Source organism: Galeopterus variegatus, unplaced genomic scaffold (genome assembly GCF_000696425.1).
Source record: "Galeopterus variegatus unplaced genomic scaffold, G_variegatus-3.0.2 Scaffold3586, whole genome shotgun sequence".
Lineage (NCBI taxonomy): Eukaryota > Metazoa > Chordata > Mammalia > Dermoptera > Cynocephalidae > Galeopterus > Galeopterus variegatus.
In genome coordinates this window covers 188,324-204,506 of record NW_007729697.1, presented here as the reverse complement: position 1 = coordinate 204,506, position 16,183 = coordinate 188,324, and the positions used below count along the sequence as shown (strand labels likewise).

Below are 16,183 nucleotides of genomic sequence, written 5' to 3'. Positions count from 1 at the left end.
GGGATCCGAACCCTCGGACGGGAGCGCCGCCGCGCTTCCCAAGCGGCGCACTATCCAGTGCGCCACCGGGCCGGCCCAGAACTTTTTTCTTAACAATGTATAAACCACGCAGTTGGTCCATTGTCTACATGGACGCACCATCCTAAGTAATTAATCATAGGAGCTCCTGGGCAACAGTAGTTGGACAGCTCAGACTTTCAGTGTGTCTCTTTGATGTAGTGTGCTTGTGATGGCCGTGTCAAAAAGATGTGATGCTTCTGAGAACCTTTCCATATGTATGCTATTGTGCATGCCTTAAGAAATGTAAAGATGTACAATAAGTCATTTTTAAATGTGCGCCCATAGGTTTATGTGAAGGACAGATTCTTTGAATCATGGCATGATTCACTTTCTCTATTAGAGCAATTATGAGACCTAAGTGGATTTTAAAAAGTGAACAACATGTGCTTTACTTTAAGTTGGTTACTATATCGTATATCTGAAGGACAAGAAGGAAAAGGTGTGCTAAGTATGAGTAGATCCCTAAATTCATGTTACTTAAGTTCCTGTCCTGTGCCTAGATAATAAACCATCCCTCTTCCACCTAAAGACAAAAACAAAATGAAAGAACTTTTTCTTTGCCATCACCAGCCTTATTTATTTATTTCAGTACGGACTCATAGATTGTTATTTAATCCCATGGGTTATAATTTCTTACTATCGATTTTTCATTTTATGCTCAAATTGTCCCAGATTTGGCCAGTGGGAGCCCTTTCACACTGGCTTCTGTGGTCTTTTGAAATGCCCCCATCATTTGAGCACTTCCTTACTTTCTGGCAAAAGATTTTTCAGATCTTCTTTACCTTCTCTGCCCTTGCCCTGGAATCAGCCACTTCTCCATTGAGCCCTGGTTTCTTTTAGTGGGAAATGGTATTTAAAAATCAATATTTAGGCATTAGATGTGCTCATTGCCAGTAGCATCATTGTTTCTAAGTGCTCTAAATGGACATGACTCAAATATATGTATATGTGTGATTAATAAATGTGTATCTGTTTTTTTGGTGGCTGGCAAGTACAGGGATGGAACCCTGGACGTTGGTGTTATCAGCACCACACTAACCAACTGAGCTAACTGGCCAGCCCCCTTTACTTGTGTGTGTGTGTGTGTGCACTCTTTTTTAAAAAATGTTTTTACTGATAGCCCTGTTTCCAACCCAGCATCCTCTTGGTAACTCTCTTCTTCAAGAATGACCAATTTGATTTCCATTATCCTCAACATATTTACCTGTTTGCTCAATCCTAAAACACACAAAAATAGTTTTGGAATTGCTAACCCATACCACTAATTTGAGCTTAATATTTGCTTGACTTATTTTTCTGAGCATTATTCCATTTGTCTAGTTGTCTTTCCTTTTGTCATTACCACAAGTCTCAATATCTGGTAGAGAAATGTTGCTTTGCCTCACATGGGATGACAGAGATGCAAAAAGGATTACTCAAAGCCCATTTCTTCTCAGCAGTGAGACACCCCAAAGGGGTTAACTTCCTGGAACCCTCTAGAGAGAGGCATTCCTCCTTGGGAAATTAACCACGAACTGGGGTTCTCTACTTGTATTTATTCTCCAGACCAGGAAGTTACAGAAAAGGAACATAAGTGAAGTTATGGCTAAGTATAGTTTAACAATAGAAGCTGGTAAAATCCGTGAAATAGTAAAGTGACATTCCATAATGCAATTTGCAAAAGACTAAGTCAATCTATCAACAAAAGCTTGTTCTTAGCAAACATTTCCTTTCCCTACTGCAATTTCTTTAGTATGTTTACATAACAATCAAGTAACTTGTCTGTCCTTGAGACAGCAACTTTGCTGTGTTACAATTCTATATCTGTATCAGAGACTTTAGCCTGGGGAAAGTTTCCTGTCTTTTGCAAGGTTAACATTATAATTTTAAAAGGTTAGGTTGTAGCTGAAACTATAGGACTTTAGAAACTAGGCCCTGGGAAATACATTTGCTTTATAAATGTTGGTATACTCCACAGAGAAAATTTTTCTTACTTTATTCTTCTTCAAGAGTATCTTGGTAGTTCTCGACCATTTGCACTTCTTATGAATTTTAGGCTAAGCTTATCAAGTTCCTAAAAAAAAAAAAAAAAGTAGCTATTGAGCTTTTGACTGGGATTATAGTGAATATGCAAATCAGTTAGAAGATAATTGACATTTTACATTTTTACAATAGAGTCTTCCAGTCTGTGAACATCGTACATCTCTCCTTCATTCATTTGAATGTTCCTTAAAGTTTTTCAGTAAAGTTTGGTGACTTCTCCATAAAGGTTTGCATGTTTTTGGTTAGATATATTCCTAAGAGCTTTTTACTTTTGATTGTGTTTTACATGGCATAGTATAGTGGTTAAGAACCATAGTTTTTCGATTTCAGTTCTGGACCTATTATTTTGATCTGTGTTAAACTTGGGAAAACTGCTTAACTGTTCTACACTTCTGTTTCTTCATATGTGAAATAAGCATAATAATAGTACTTAACAGGTAGAGTTGTGATGAAGATTAAATGTGCTCATGTACATAAAGAGTTTTAAATGATGCTTAGCATGAATGCAGTGTAAGTTTGAACTATCATAATTTTGTTTTCTATCTGTTGGTGATATAGAAATGCAGCATTGTTTCTTAATTTCATATTTAGAACCTTGATAAACTCATTAATTTCAATAATTGCCTGTGGATTCTTTTCACATATCAATTTACTCAATAATATCATCTATAAATAATGTTAGTTTATGTCCATTTATCTAATCTCTGGGATTTTTTATTTCTTGCTTTGGTAAGGTGGACTGCACTTAAAATTTGTAGAGAAATGGAAAAGAAAGCATCTAGAATAGCCAAAGCAATTTAAAAAATTAAGACAGTACAGAGCTGCAGTAATCAAGTCAGTTTGGTAATGTCAGAAGGACATGTGGTCAATTGATTTTTAACACAAGTGCCAGCATATTTCAGTAGGGAGAGGAAAATCTTTCAACAAGTGGTTTTTGTACAAGTGGATATTGGTACTGGAAAAAAAAAATTGTTAGCCATTATCTGACACCACACTGACAAGTTAACTTGAAATGGATCTTAGTCCTTAATATAAAACTTAAATCTGTAAAATTTGCAGAAGATGACATAGGAGAAAATCTTTGCAACCTGAGGATATGAAGAGATTCCTTAGGTAGAACACAAAAAGCATAAACTGTAAAAGGAAATAATTTATATACTGTATATCAAAATTTTAAAGTACCACTGTTTGAAAGATACTATCAAGAAAAACAAAAGGCGGGGCTTGCCTGTGGCTCACTTGGGAGAGTGTGGTGCTGATAACACCAAGGCCACGGGTTTGGATCCCTATATAGGGATGGTCGGTTAGCTCACTTGGGAGAGCATGCTGCTGACAACACCAAATCAGGGGTTAAGATCCCCTTACCGGTCGTCATTTAAAAAAAAAAAAGAAAACCAAAGGCAAGCCACAGACCTGAAGAAAAATATTCACAACACATATATCAGACTCATTATATCAGGAATATATAAAGAGCAATTATAACTTATTAAAAAAACAAATAAACTCATAAAAATGACCAAAAGATTTGAAGAGATGAATGGTAATAAGCACACGAAAAGATGTTCAGCATTACTAGTCATCAGAGAAATGTAAATTAAAATCACTGTAAAATATTATCACATGCCCATTAGAATAACTAAAATTAAAAAGACTCACTGTACCAAGGATGTAGATCATCTTTCACTCCCATGCTCTATTGGTGGCGATGTAAAATGGTACAGCTACTTTGGAAGAGTCAGGCAGTTTCTTAAAAAGTTAAATGTGTACTTGCAGTATGACCTGATCATTATCCTGAATATTTACCCAAGAGAAATGAAGGCATATGTGCACACAGATACTTGTACACAAATGTTCATAGCAGTCTTATTTGTAATAGCCAAAGTCTAGAAATATTCTAAGGTGAATGGATTAAAATGTCTGAATACTCTGAGGTGAATGAATAAAAATGTCTGCCTGTACAATCAAATATTACTCAGCAATAAAAAGGAACAAACTATTGATAAGGGCAAAGGAAGTATGCTGAAAAGAACCTATTGTATGATTCTGTTTATATGTATTTCTATAAAATGCAGACTATAGTGACAGATCAGTAGTTGCCTGGGGACAAGGTTTGGAGAGAGAGATGGATAGCAAAGGGACATAAGAACATTCTTGGTAGTAATGAAATTGTTATCTTGATTGTTATGATAGTTTCACACATTTTAAGTATATATCAAAACTCATCACATACTACATATAAGATATACATCATATAATATGTATGTACATATATGTTATATATATGCAGCTTGTTGTATGTAAATTAGAAAAGAAATGTAAGTTAAATCATTCACTCTAATGCTGACAATCCATGAAAGGTTCCAGTTTCTTTCGGAGTAGATGGCACCATCTTTACATTGGATTACAGGCTCTATACCACCCCCCCCCCCTTTTTCCTTTTTTTTTTTTTTTTTTTTTTTTTGACATATCTCCTTTACTGCTTCCCCACTTCCTCCTCCTACCTACCATATGGACACCCTTGCTGTTTCTTAAATGTGTTAAGTATGTTCCTACTTCCAGATCATTTCACTGGTTATTCCCTCTGCCTGGCATGCACTTCCCCCAGATACCCTCAGAGAGATTTTTCTCATGCTCCCTTCTTTGACCTATCTTTACCAGCCCTCCCTCAGTACTCCTGATTCTCTCTCTTCAATTTTTAAAAAAATAATAATTGTCCCCTTCTTACATACTATACAATTAGTTTACTTACTATGCGTATTATATGTGTATTGTTTATTCTGTTTTCATCGCTGCTAAACTTCATCAGAGCAGATTTTGGGGGTGGGGAGTGTCTATTTAGTTTATTAATTTTTCCTACTGTCTGACACAAAATATCCATGCTAAAAATATTTGTTGAATTTATTAATAATATTTGTTAATAATATTTAATTATTATTACTCTGTTTTTCTGCCACTGGTTGTGAAGTTTAACACTGTTTCTTTTCTATTCTAGGATTTTTAATTTTTATACTTACTTTACCAAAAATCTTAATAGATAGCTGTACCTTTTTCTTAAGTAATTTGGGAATTTTAGGACACTAACTCCTTTGACCTCCTTCTAAGACTCACGATGTTGTTATTATATTTTTAAATTACTTGATTGTAACCTTGCAATTAGTATAGTTTTGCTATCTGCAGTTTCAGTTACCCATAGTCAACAACATTCTGAAATATTACAGTATTTAGAGAAACAGAGAAACCACATTCACATAACTTTTATTATATTTTATTATTTATTTCTGTTAATCTCTTACTGTGCCTAATTTATAAATTAAACTTTATTACAGTTATGTATGTATAGGAAAGAACACAGTTTATACTGGATTTGGTACTATCTGTGGTTTCAGGCATCCCCTGAGGGTCTTGGAACGTATTCCTCACTGATAAGAGGGGACTACTGTATTGTTTTATACAATCAATATTCATTTAGATTAAACAATATATAAATCTTTAGTTTTTTTATTCCTTCTTGCAATTTAGACATGCCATCTGGGAATACTTACGTTCTGCCTGAAGGATATCCTTTAGTATTTCACTTAGGGAAGGTCCATGATAATATATTTGGCATTTTTATTTCTCCACAAATGTGTCTAATTTGTTTTAAAAGGTATTTTTCCTGAGTATAGAGTTCTAGGTTGACAGATACTTTTCTTTAAGTATGTTTAAGATGTCTTTCCATGGTATTCTGGTTTTCACGTTGCTCTTAGAAAGTCAGCTGTCAACCTAACTACTGCTCTTTTTTTCTAGCTGTTCTTTAGTATTTTCCTCACCTTTGGTATCCTACAGTTTTAGTATGATATATCTATTTAAAGATTTATTTTTATTTGTTCTGATTAGAGCTCTTTGGGCTTCTTGATTTGATGGACTGGTATCTTTTATTGGTTCTAGAAATTATCCTTTCATATATTTCCCCTTCCCACCATTTCTCTTCTTTCTGGAACTTTGTACACTTTCATTCTATCCTCAGCATCTCAAACTTTCTTTCATATTTTCCATTTCTTTGTCTCTGAGTAATTTCTTAGGCCCTAACTTTCAGTTCACTAATGGTTTCTTCAACTTCGTTTAATCTTTTGTTAAGTCTGTTTAGTAATTTTTAATTTCAACAATTGTGTTTTTTATCTCTAGAAATTTTATTCGGTTCTTTTTTTAAAAAGTGTTGCCTGCCCTACGGGTATGTTTGGCATTTAAAAAATTTCTTCATATGTGCTATTTAAATCTTTATCTGCTAATTTCAGTGAAGAAATCTTTGCAGTTGTTCTGCTTAGATATTTCTGCCTGCCCCCCCCCCTTTTTTTTTGGATGAGTTACTCATTTTACTTGGAGAATTAATTGTGAGAGGTCTTTGAGGCTTAGGATCAAGGTGTATGTTTTTCCAAAGAGAATATATGTGTCTGCAACAATAAAGGCTCTACATTTGTGATCATTTCAACCTAAATTCAGAGCTTGATTAATTTTCCTTTGGGCTCCCAAGAAATGTGAGTTTGGGCTGCAAATTTGCTTGAGAGCTTCCTTTTGGTTAGAACTTTTCGGGGACTTTTCTCCCTTGTCTGCTAGATACAAAGGAAACTTCTCTTGTAGTCTTCTTAGGGTGGGAGGAGTTGGCCGATTGGGTAGTTTAATTTAGGCTTATACTAATAGATCCTTGCCGTGAGAGTATCCTGTTGACTTCCCTCTTTCGGTTAACCCTGTGATTTGCCCCTGGCCTACTGCACCATGAAGCTGACCAAACCATAGCTCATTTTCAGATGGTTAGACTTTTTGCCTGGTTATTTATCATCCTATCAACTTTTAGGTTTTTATACTCTTTCATTGGGCATTTTCTACAGTAAGGTTAGTCTATATTATCTACTCAACTACTATATCCAAATTTTTTGGAACAATTATAATTGTGCTATATTTTTCATAGTGCATACTCTTTAATATCATGGCTTCATATTTTGACTAGAGTCTCACCACAATTTATCGATTCATTCTCTAATTTGGACATTAAGCTAGTTTCTTTAAGATTTTCCTATTTTAAATAACACTGTGATAAACTGATTTCATAGGTAAAAATGTTCCTTATCTATTAATTTGTATTCTTCTGATTGCTATCATGGTGGTACATTTTCCAAATGTAAAATATCTATTCTTAGTCATTCAAATCTTAAACCTTTTTTTTTAGAGGTTTGTATAATTTCTTCATAAAATAAAGATACTAACTCACTGTCTAACAGTTTACTTTGCTAAAATGTTTCTATTTCTGCTCATTTGAGAAGTGTAGATTTATAGAAACTTTTAAAACAATTCTATTGTCCAATTTTAACCAATGTTCTTATTAATCATGTCTTACATGGAAATGATTATTTAAAATTTAGCCTTGATAATTGTTTGCTATTTCTTTTATTTATCTCTATTGAATGCTTTGTGATAGTTATCTCAAAAATGTATTTCATTTCTCTAAAACCTACTCCCCCCCTGCCACCATAGCCATCTGTATTAGTCACTTTGCTGTGTTTAAAAACTACTTCTTTCTTTCCTTCCCCCCCACCCTGAACTCTCCAAATAAGTGGTTTATAGCAGTTAACATTTATTTCTCTCATATACCTTTGCAGCAGTTGTGAATCAACTATTGCATCCTTCCTTCACATGTCTTTTTGATCTTGGGCCCAGGCTGAAGGTCTCACTCCTACCCCCCACCCTGAACTCTCCAAATAAGTGGTTTATAGCAGTTAACATTTATTTCTCTCATATGCCTTTGCAGCAGTTGTGAATCAACTATTGCATCCTTCCTTCACATGTCTTTTTGATCTTGGGCCCAGGCTGAAGGTCTCACTCCTATTTGAGACATGTCATTCTTATGAAAGAGAATAAAGAATAACTGAGCTGGTGTAAACCTGTAATGCCTCTTAAAGCTTCTGTGTAGAGGTGGCATATGTCGTTTCTCTCTTTTTTTCTTGACAAAAACATATGACATGATTAAGCCTGTTGTGAATTGCATAGAAATGTATGCTGCTCCCACAGAAGGCACTGCAAGTCACAAGTGGCCAGAGTTATATAGAAGGTGCAAGTGAATACTTGGCAAGACTAATACAGTTTCTATCATATCTCTATGTTTAACTAATTAGATTTTCTAGCATAAATTTCCATAATTTCTCATATCTATCTTGGAGTCTTTTTATTAAATATTCCTTTATGCCTTAAATATAGTTGTAAAAATGATTAATTTTACCTGTGATCTTGTACGTTTAGCAGGACAAAGATTCTTGTCTGCTTTGTTCAGTGATTCCTCACTAGGAGAATACTTAGTTAGCTCATAGTATGCTTTCAGTATATACTTGTTGCATGGATTTCACTCCCCTCTTATTTCATCAATTATTCTGTCAGTTATTCTTATTTTTTCATTTTCACTTACTTTCAGTTCTCTCAGTTCTATTCCTGCAGTCTCTTATGATTATATTTTCTTGAATTATTATAATAAATTACAGTTATGTATTTAACAGATTATGTTAAATAATTCTCTTTAATGAAGAGCATAAAATTATATGAGCTTTTATCTCCTCTGGAAAATATAGTCTATATACTTCTGCCTGTAAATGTGCTTGTCTCCCTATCATTAAAAAAACAAAACCCTCCCCTTTGACTTTTGCAACCTAACTTTTCCCTATTTCTATAAAACTGTTGTTTACCTTTTTCATTTCTCATTCTCTGTGACCTCTTTTGATGATCCTCATCTTCTCCCCTTTTGATATTCTATTCCTCTATATCCTGAGGTACTATAATTCATTGATCTTTTTCCTATTTCTGAGGCTGTTCACTTTCTGTTTTCTGTAGGATATTCCTTTTCCTTTTTACTGCTTAAATGTACTAATACTCCCAGTATCTAGCTCTTTGTTTCTTGTGCTATTTTTAGTGGAGTTGTCATTTGTATTGCTTTCACATTTATTTCTACACAAATGACTTGCAAATCTGTGTTTACTTATAATATTTTGTCTGAGTTTGCCCCCCCCCTTATTTCTACTTGTTATCATTTCTGTTTGAATGTCTTAATATCACCTCAAACTTGACATGCCTCATACCAAATTAATTATTTTTCTACTAGAACTGACTTCTCCATTAAAACTAACTTTGATTTTTGCTGATGATGCACAGCCACCAGGCTTCTTCAAGGAAAGGGAAGAAGACCAGCATTTCTTTAGCATCTAGTACACAGTATGCACTGTGTTTTTCAGTTACATAAAGTCTAACTGAAGTTTTCTTTGTTGTTTTTTTTCTTTTTGGTGACTGGCTGGTATGGGGATCTGAGTCCTTGACCTTGGTGTTATAACACTAAGCTCTAACCAACTTAGCTAACTGGCCAGCCTCTAACTCAAGTTTGACCTTCAGAGAAACCTTCAATCAATAACAATGAATCCTCTGTGATCCCTTCTTCTTAGTCCACTTGCAGTACTTTTATATTTATACCACTCAGCTATGACTCTTGCAATTCATACTTAGTTTGTAAACTTCTCAAGGGGATGGATCTTATCTCATATTTCTTTTTATCAGCGTGGTAACCCATAGATACAGAATGATTTAATAAGATTTAATGAGTGGTGATTTTTCATATAGAAATATTGTCCTAAATAAGGGCAAGAATCTCAGCCTAGTCTAAAAATAATTGACAACTAAGCTGTACTCTTGATCCTTGAACCCAGTTGAAAGGGGTTAGCCTATGGAAGTGACAGAGGCTCTTTACTTGTAGACTAGGGACCACCTTTTGAATAGATCTTTACTCTGTAAAAGAATCTTTTTATCAATAATATATTCTCATATAGCCATTTTATATTGTTTTGATAACCATATTTATAGATGGTAGTATATTTATTTTAGCTTCTCTTCTCCATTAGGTGCACCAGGTATAATTTCTTCACCATATGCGGGGGCTGCTGGATTTGCCCCAGCCATTGGATTTCCTCAAGCTACAGGTGACTCTTTTAAAGTCGAATTCGACATGATTTTTCAATGAAGTTCTGTATTTTCTAGGAACTTATCTAGATGGAAAATGTTATCATATTTACAATGAAAGCATTATGTGTATCAGCCATAGACAAGAGTCACATGATGCACAGCTTCCTTTTATTTACAAATAATTCTCCCTGGTTCCATTCTTAACTCCAGTAATTCCTTATATGTTCTGCATCATTTATACCTTACATTGGCACAGATAACTATAGGCTGAGCACATTAAATAATCTTAGATTTGCCTTTTTAGTTGATTGTAAAATTTATGAGCTACTTCTGTCTTTGCTAATAAGCTTATCAATTATGTGTTGAACAGGTCTGTGTCTTTGTGTCTTCAGTGCCTTTGGACAGCACTCAACACATAGTGTGCAGTCAGTAAATATTTGAATTAATAAACATTTCTCCAGAAAATCCTTTGTCATTAATGGGTTCAGAAGATTACCGGTTGAACAGGTCTGTGTCTTTGTGTCTTCAGTGCCTTTGGACAGCACTCAACACATAGTGTGTAGTCAGTAAATATTTGAATTAATAAACATTTCTCCAGAAAATCCTTTGTCATTAATGGGTTCAGAAGATTACCGTAGAAGGGTATGCCTGCCATTCACTTCAGGGGATATATTTTTTCTCTTTAGCTACTGGAGGTAATTAAGGGATAGAAGAGTTGATTAATACTTGGATAATGACTCCAATTCTTTCCCAAATAGTAAACAAAATGAATTTGATCATAACTTAAGGAGAAGAAAAAAATTTTGCTTTATGGTTGGTGCCTAAAGAAAACACTGAGGTTGATTAGGGGAATGGCATAGTGTTAAGCCTTTTCTACATACTAGGTATCCAGCTTCTAGCTGATTCCTGAGTGTAACTATCTTAAATTGCAACGTAGTTGCTTTCTGGCAACAATGTTTATATCCTAACCTTCCAATTCTGCTTTTTCGATAAAGAGGATGGAATTAACTAAAAAGGAAAGAGTGATATGGTTGAGGTTTAAATTTTAGATTTTTGATGATTTTCAATAGATCTAACGATACATATAATTAAGTGAATAGTCCACCTATTCTGTTAAAAAACATAGTTTTTACTTATTTAAAGCTGACACCTTTTTTTCTATATTTTTGTTTTTGTTTTCATTTACTTAAGTTATATCTAGTGTTATAATTTTCCAGACGACTAGAATATGAAATGCTTTTGATGTTTTTAAAAGGTCTATCAGTCCCAGCTGTTCCTGGAGCTCTTGGTCCTCTCACAGTCACCTCCTCTGCTGTCACTGGAAGGATGGCCATTCCTGGAGCTAGTGGTATACCAGGAAATTCTGTTCTACTTGTCACCAATCTCAATCCTGATGTGAGTTGAAAAGTATTACATGAAAATAGTTTTTCAGGAGGATGTGTAGTAGCTGCTGACCTAAGGTGGTATTCAAATTAAAATACTTGTTTATTTTAAGAATTTTTATTAGAATTTGTTACTAGTATATTGAGAAGCATATCATCCATACTTTAAACAAAATCAGCTGTAATTATTACATCATAAATAAACTTATTTAAAGTTTTTACTTAAATTATTTAGTCAGATGCTCATATTTTGTGTTATCCTTTTCAAACAGCTTATCACACCACATGGGCTTTTTATCCTATTTGGTAAGTTCATTTTTGCTGTTTTTAATATTATCTGCAGATATTAATTGAGCACATTTCATTCATTTAGTAATACTTACTGATTACCTCCATGTGTGCTGAGTAATGTGTTTGACACTGAGTATAGAGCAGTGAGTAAAGACTTAGTAAGTAATTACAATAAAGTTTTATAAAAGAGGAAATAAAGGTTTTAATGGGAGCAAAAAGCAGGGAGACCTAATCTAATTGAGAGAATCAATAGGAATGACAGTTAAGCTGACTTGTGGAAAATGAGAAAGACTCGGCCAGGCAGAAAGGGAAGGTAAATGTCTTTCCACAGATACTAGCAGGGAGTGAGAGAGAGAGATCCTGGTACATGGAAGTAAAGGAAGCCCAGTGGAGTCTAAGAGAGAGATACTTTGAAGCTGCACAGATGGGTAGGGGCAAGGTCATGAAGAGCTGTGTGAGCTATATTAAGGAGTTTTGTTTTAACCTAGGAACAATGGGAAACCATTGAATAGCTTTAAGCAAGCAAGTAGCATAAGATTCAAGTTTCAAAAATAGTCTCCACACTTTCTAACAGATCCCTTCCTCAGTAAAAGAAAAAAATTAGCATGTACTTCTAATTTATATGTGATTATTTATAAATTGTACCCAGTTTTATTATAATATAAAGTATAAAATGTACAGAAGTGTAGAAATATGAGAGCAATGAAATAGCAGTACTCAGTATTTTAAAGATTTTTATTAATGACAGAAAACCTTTTTCCCATAAAAATATTTACATTTAGTGAGAAATATGATTTAATATGCTTTATTATTTTAAAAATATCTTTGTTTTTCATTTTGATTTGGTATTCTAAGGGCTGATTATTATAGTATTTGATCTTTAAAAAAATTTTTTTTTAAAATTTATATTACAGTACTTGATCTTAATGGTTGTTGTAACTGAAAAAGATACATCATAAAATAGGCAGTCTAACTGGAAGTGTCTCATTGTTGATGTTACTTCATTAATTTACTAATTTTTTTAGTCTAATCCACTAATTTTTCTTATATTTTATCTAGAAAGTTCCATTTTTTCCCCTGTAAATCAGTGGATCTTGAAATCTGTTTTATCTAAATATGTTTAACAAATGGGGTAAAAACCCACTGGTACTGTTCATTTGTAAGATTTTTTAAATAAGAGAAAATTGTTTCCAATTTTTTTTGAGTGGCAGTAGTTTTTTTAACAGCATTTTTGAAGTGTAATTTACAACCATACTGTTCATCTGTTTTAGTTGTACAACTCAGTGATTTTTAGTAAATTTACACAGTTGTGCAGCCATCATCATGGTCCAATTTTAGAACATTTCTATCACCGCAGAGAAATCAGTCATGCTCATTTGCAGTCACAGTAAAAATTTTTATTAATTATACGTCTATGTACTTTTCAGTAATAAAATCATTTTCATGTCACAGTTGTGCAGCCATCATCATGGTCCAATTTTAGAACATTTCTATCACCGCAGAGAAATCCGTCATGCTCATTTGCAGTCACAGTAAAAATTTTTATTAATTATACGTCTATGTACTTTTCAGTAATAAAATCATTTTCATGTGACTCTTCTCTAAGCCATAGTATGTTTCTTTCTAATAGTAGTTTCTCACTCATTTAAAGAAAATTCACCCTGAAGAACAAATTGCATTTAGTTTTTAAAGAATGTCTTCACCCACTTGTCATTTCTGAAAAGGGCAGCAAATTTGGCATACTTGTCTTTTTGCTTAAAATTTTTAAAATGTCGTTTGTTTCTACATTCACTTGCCTTAGGTGCTTGCCCACAAAATAACCAGTACATCTTTGTGTGCCTTGAATATTATCATAGTTATTCTCTCATTGCATTACAAAGTATGAAAATGATGCTACTACTGAAAGATCTTACTTTTATAATGTCAGTGATTCCCTGTAGCATATAAACTGCAATATATGGCAGTACAATGAAGGAAGGAAAAGAGAGAGAATGCCATTCACATTGTAGATTCTCCTGCCTCTATTTTCGTGCATATGTTAAAAATTCTTAAAATGTAGTGTTTCCATATTGGTTTGTATAAACAGGTCAGTATACATAAGAGCTTGATCATTTTCTTCTGACACCCCAATGAGTCATTTTGCCTGTCCTTTGGAATTTGGGACTCACTTTGGGAAACAGTAGTATAGAAAAGTAGAGTGTAGTGAGATCGGTTAGGAGGCTGTTCTGGTAGTCCCAATATAAAATGGTGATGATAGCTTTGATGGTTGTGAAGATGGAGAGAAGTGGACAAATGTGAGAGGTGTTTAGGTCATAGAATCAACAGGTGCTCGTGATTGATTGGGCACAAGGGTTAAAGGAGAGGGAGGAGTCTACAGATCACTCCCAGGTGTCTGACTGGGCAACTATGTGGGTAACAGTACCATTAATCCACAGAGTTAGTGAACACTGGAAGTAGGGAGGGGAAGGCCGGTGTGAATGAGTTTGGGACTATTAAATTTGAAGTGTTTGTGGGACATTCAAGTGAAAAAGGGGGGGTAGATGAATAGATCTGGAACTTGGAAGAGATAAAAATTTGGGAGTTTATGTATGAAATTGCCAAGGGAGAATATATAGTATGAAAAAAGAAGCCTTCCTTAAATATATTAGTAAAATTAATTAAACACTACACAATTGGGCATTAAAAACAGTGTTTTGTTTTGTTTTTAATTAGGAGTGTATGGTGATGTACATCGAGTGAAGATTATGTTTAATAAGAAAGAAAATGCCTTGGTTCAGATGGCAGATGCAAATCAAGCTCAGCTAGGTACTAATAATTAATAATAATAATGATAACCTGCCCCCTTTTTATGTGAATTTTCCTTCAAAATAAACTTATAGCTAGTAGGAATATAATTTTACAGAAGAATACCTCCTTGTGATAATGTCTTTATCATTAATTGCACCTGCTTACATTTTAAGATTAAAAAATATTCATTACTCTTTTAAGTCAGAAGTTCATTTATCTACTTGTAAATATTGTTGATGTTTAAAGCTTTGACTCCAGGGTTTTCCCCTTGTTTAAACTAATAAACATGACTTGTTTTGTTTTATTTTGTTCATTCTCCTTCCAAGTTAAGTTTTCTAGGACTGTTGAGTGCCTTAAAAGTTTGGGCAGCATTTACCTTTCATGGTGTAAGAAGGTGTTGTTCTACAGCCTCACTGTTATGGTCTATTAAAATATTACCATTCAGATTTCTTATAAAAATGCTTTGCTTGAGATAAAACTAATTTATTCAGTAACCATTTCCTGAGCACTTATGTTCCAGGCACTCTGGAATTTCATAGCACTTTGCTGGGAAGATAGTTATTTTTTGTTTGGTTGGTTTGTTATTTATTTTATTAAAAATTGCTTTTATTATGGTAAAATGAAGTCATTTAATACATTTTCTTGAGAGTTTTTGGATTTCAAATCCTTTTAACCCTCAAACTGACAATATAATTTTATTTTATTTTATTTTTTCTGGCCAGTGCAGGCATTGAACCCCGGACCTTGATGTAATCAGTACCATGCTCTAACCAACTGAGCTAACTGGCCAGCTAGACAATATAATTTTAAATTACTAAGTAAAAATAATTTATGATGATTTAGATAAATATTACTGAGAATCTATCTTAATACCCAAACTTTCCTTATTTTCTTCCTATATTCTAGCAATGAACCATCTAAGTGGTCAGAGACTTTATGGAAAAGTACTTCGTGCGACCCTGTCTAAACATCAAGCAGTTCAACTTCCTCGAGAGGGACAAGAAGACCAAGGTCTGACTAAGGATTTCAGCAATAGTCCTTTGCATCGTTTTAAAAAACCTGGCTCTAAAAACTTCCAGAATATCTTTCCACCATCAGCCACTCTGCATCTTTCCAACATTCCGTATGTACCTAATAAGTTGTTTACTTAGGTGATTAATAATCTATAGTGTATGGTTTAATAGATTAAAAACTGTGAAATTATTCTTATTTAGCAGTTGTCTTGATCACCAATTTTTTTTTTTTTTCCTTTTTGTCTTTTTTCGTGACTGGCAATGGATCGCAACCCTCAGTGTCACGCCCGTACCGGGCCGGGACCGGCAACGGGATCGCAACCCTCGGTGTTGCGGCCGGTCTGTATATGGGATCTGAACCCTCGGCGGGAGCGCCGCCACGCTCCCAAGCGGCGCACTGTAGCAGTGCGCCACCGGGCCGGCCCAGATCACCAATTTTTTGTAAGATAATTTATTTGCCATCATGCTTTCAGAAGGTCATCTCTCCAGTCATACAGTCCAAAATGGAGAGATAGTCATGTTTTAAAATTTTCTTTCCAAATAGAAATTAGCAGCTAATTACCTTTCAGTTATAAAATAAGTGTAAAAAATAAAAAAGTGGGCCGGCCCGGTGGCGCACTGGATAGTGCGCCGCTTGGGAAGCTCGGCGGCGCTCCCGCC

General features: G+C 34.3%; 1 protein-coding gene across 2 annotated transcripts in view; it reads left to right on the top strand.

Moving 5' to 3' along the window:
- Positions 1 to 16,183, top strand: part of PTBP3 (polypyrimidine tract binding protein 3) — a 77,066-nt gene that overhangs the window by 54,594 nt on the left and 6,289 nt on the right. For both annotated transcript variants that reach the window (XM_008585471.1, XM_008585470.1), the window contains 5 exons: positions 9,990 to 10,067; positions 11,306 to 11,445; positions 11,705 to 11,738; positions 14,436 to 14,528; positions 15,417 to 15,633. In XM_008585471.1, coding sequence (XP_008583693.1) covers positions 9,990 to 10,067; positions 11,306 to 11,445; positions 11,705 to 11,738; positions 14,436 to 14,528; positions 15,417 to 15,633 — 562 coding nt within the window. The remainder of the gene's footprint in view (positions 1 to 9,989; positions 10,068 to 11,305; positions 11,446 to 11,704; positions 11,739 to 14,435; positions 14,529 to 15,416; positions 15,634 to 16,183) is intronic.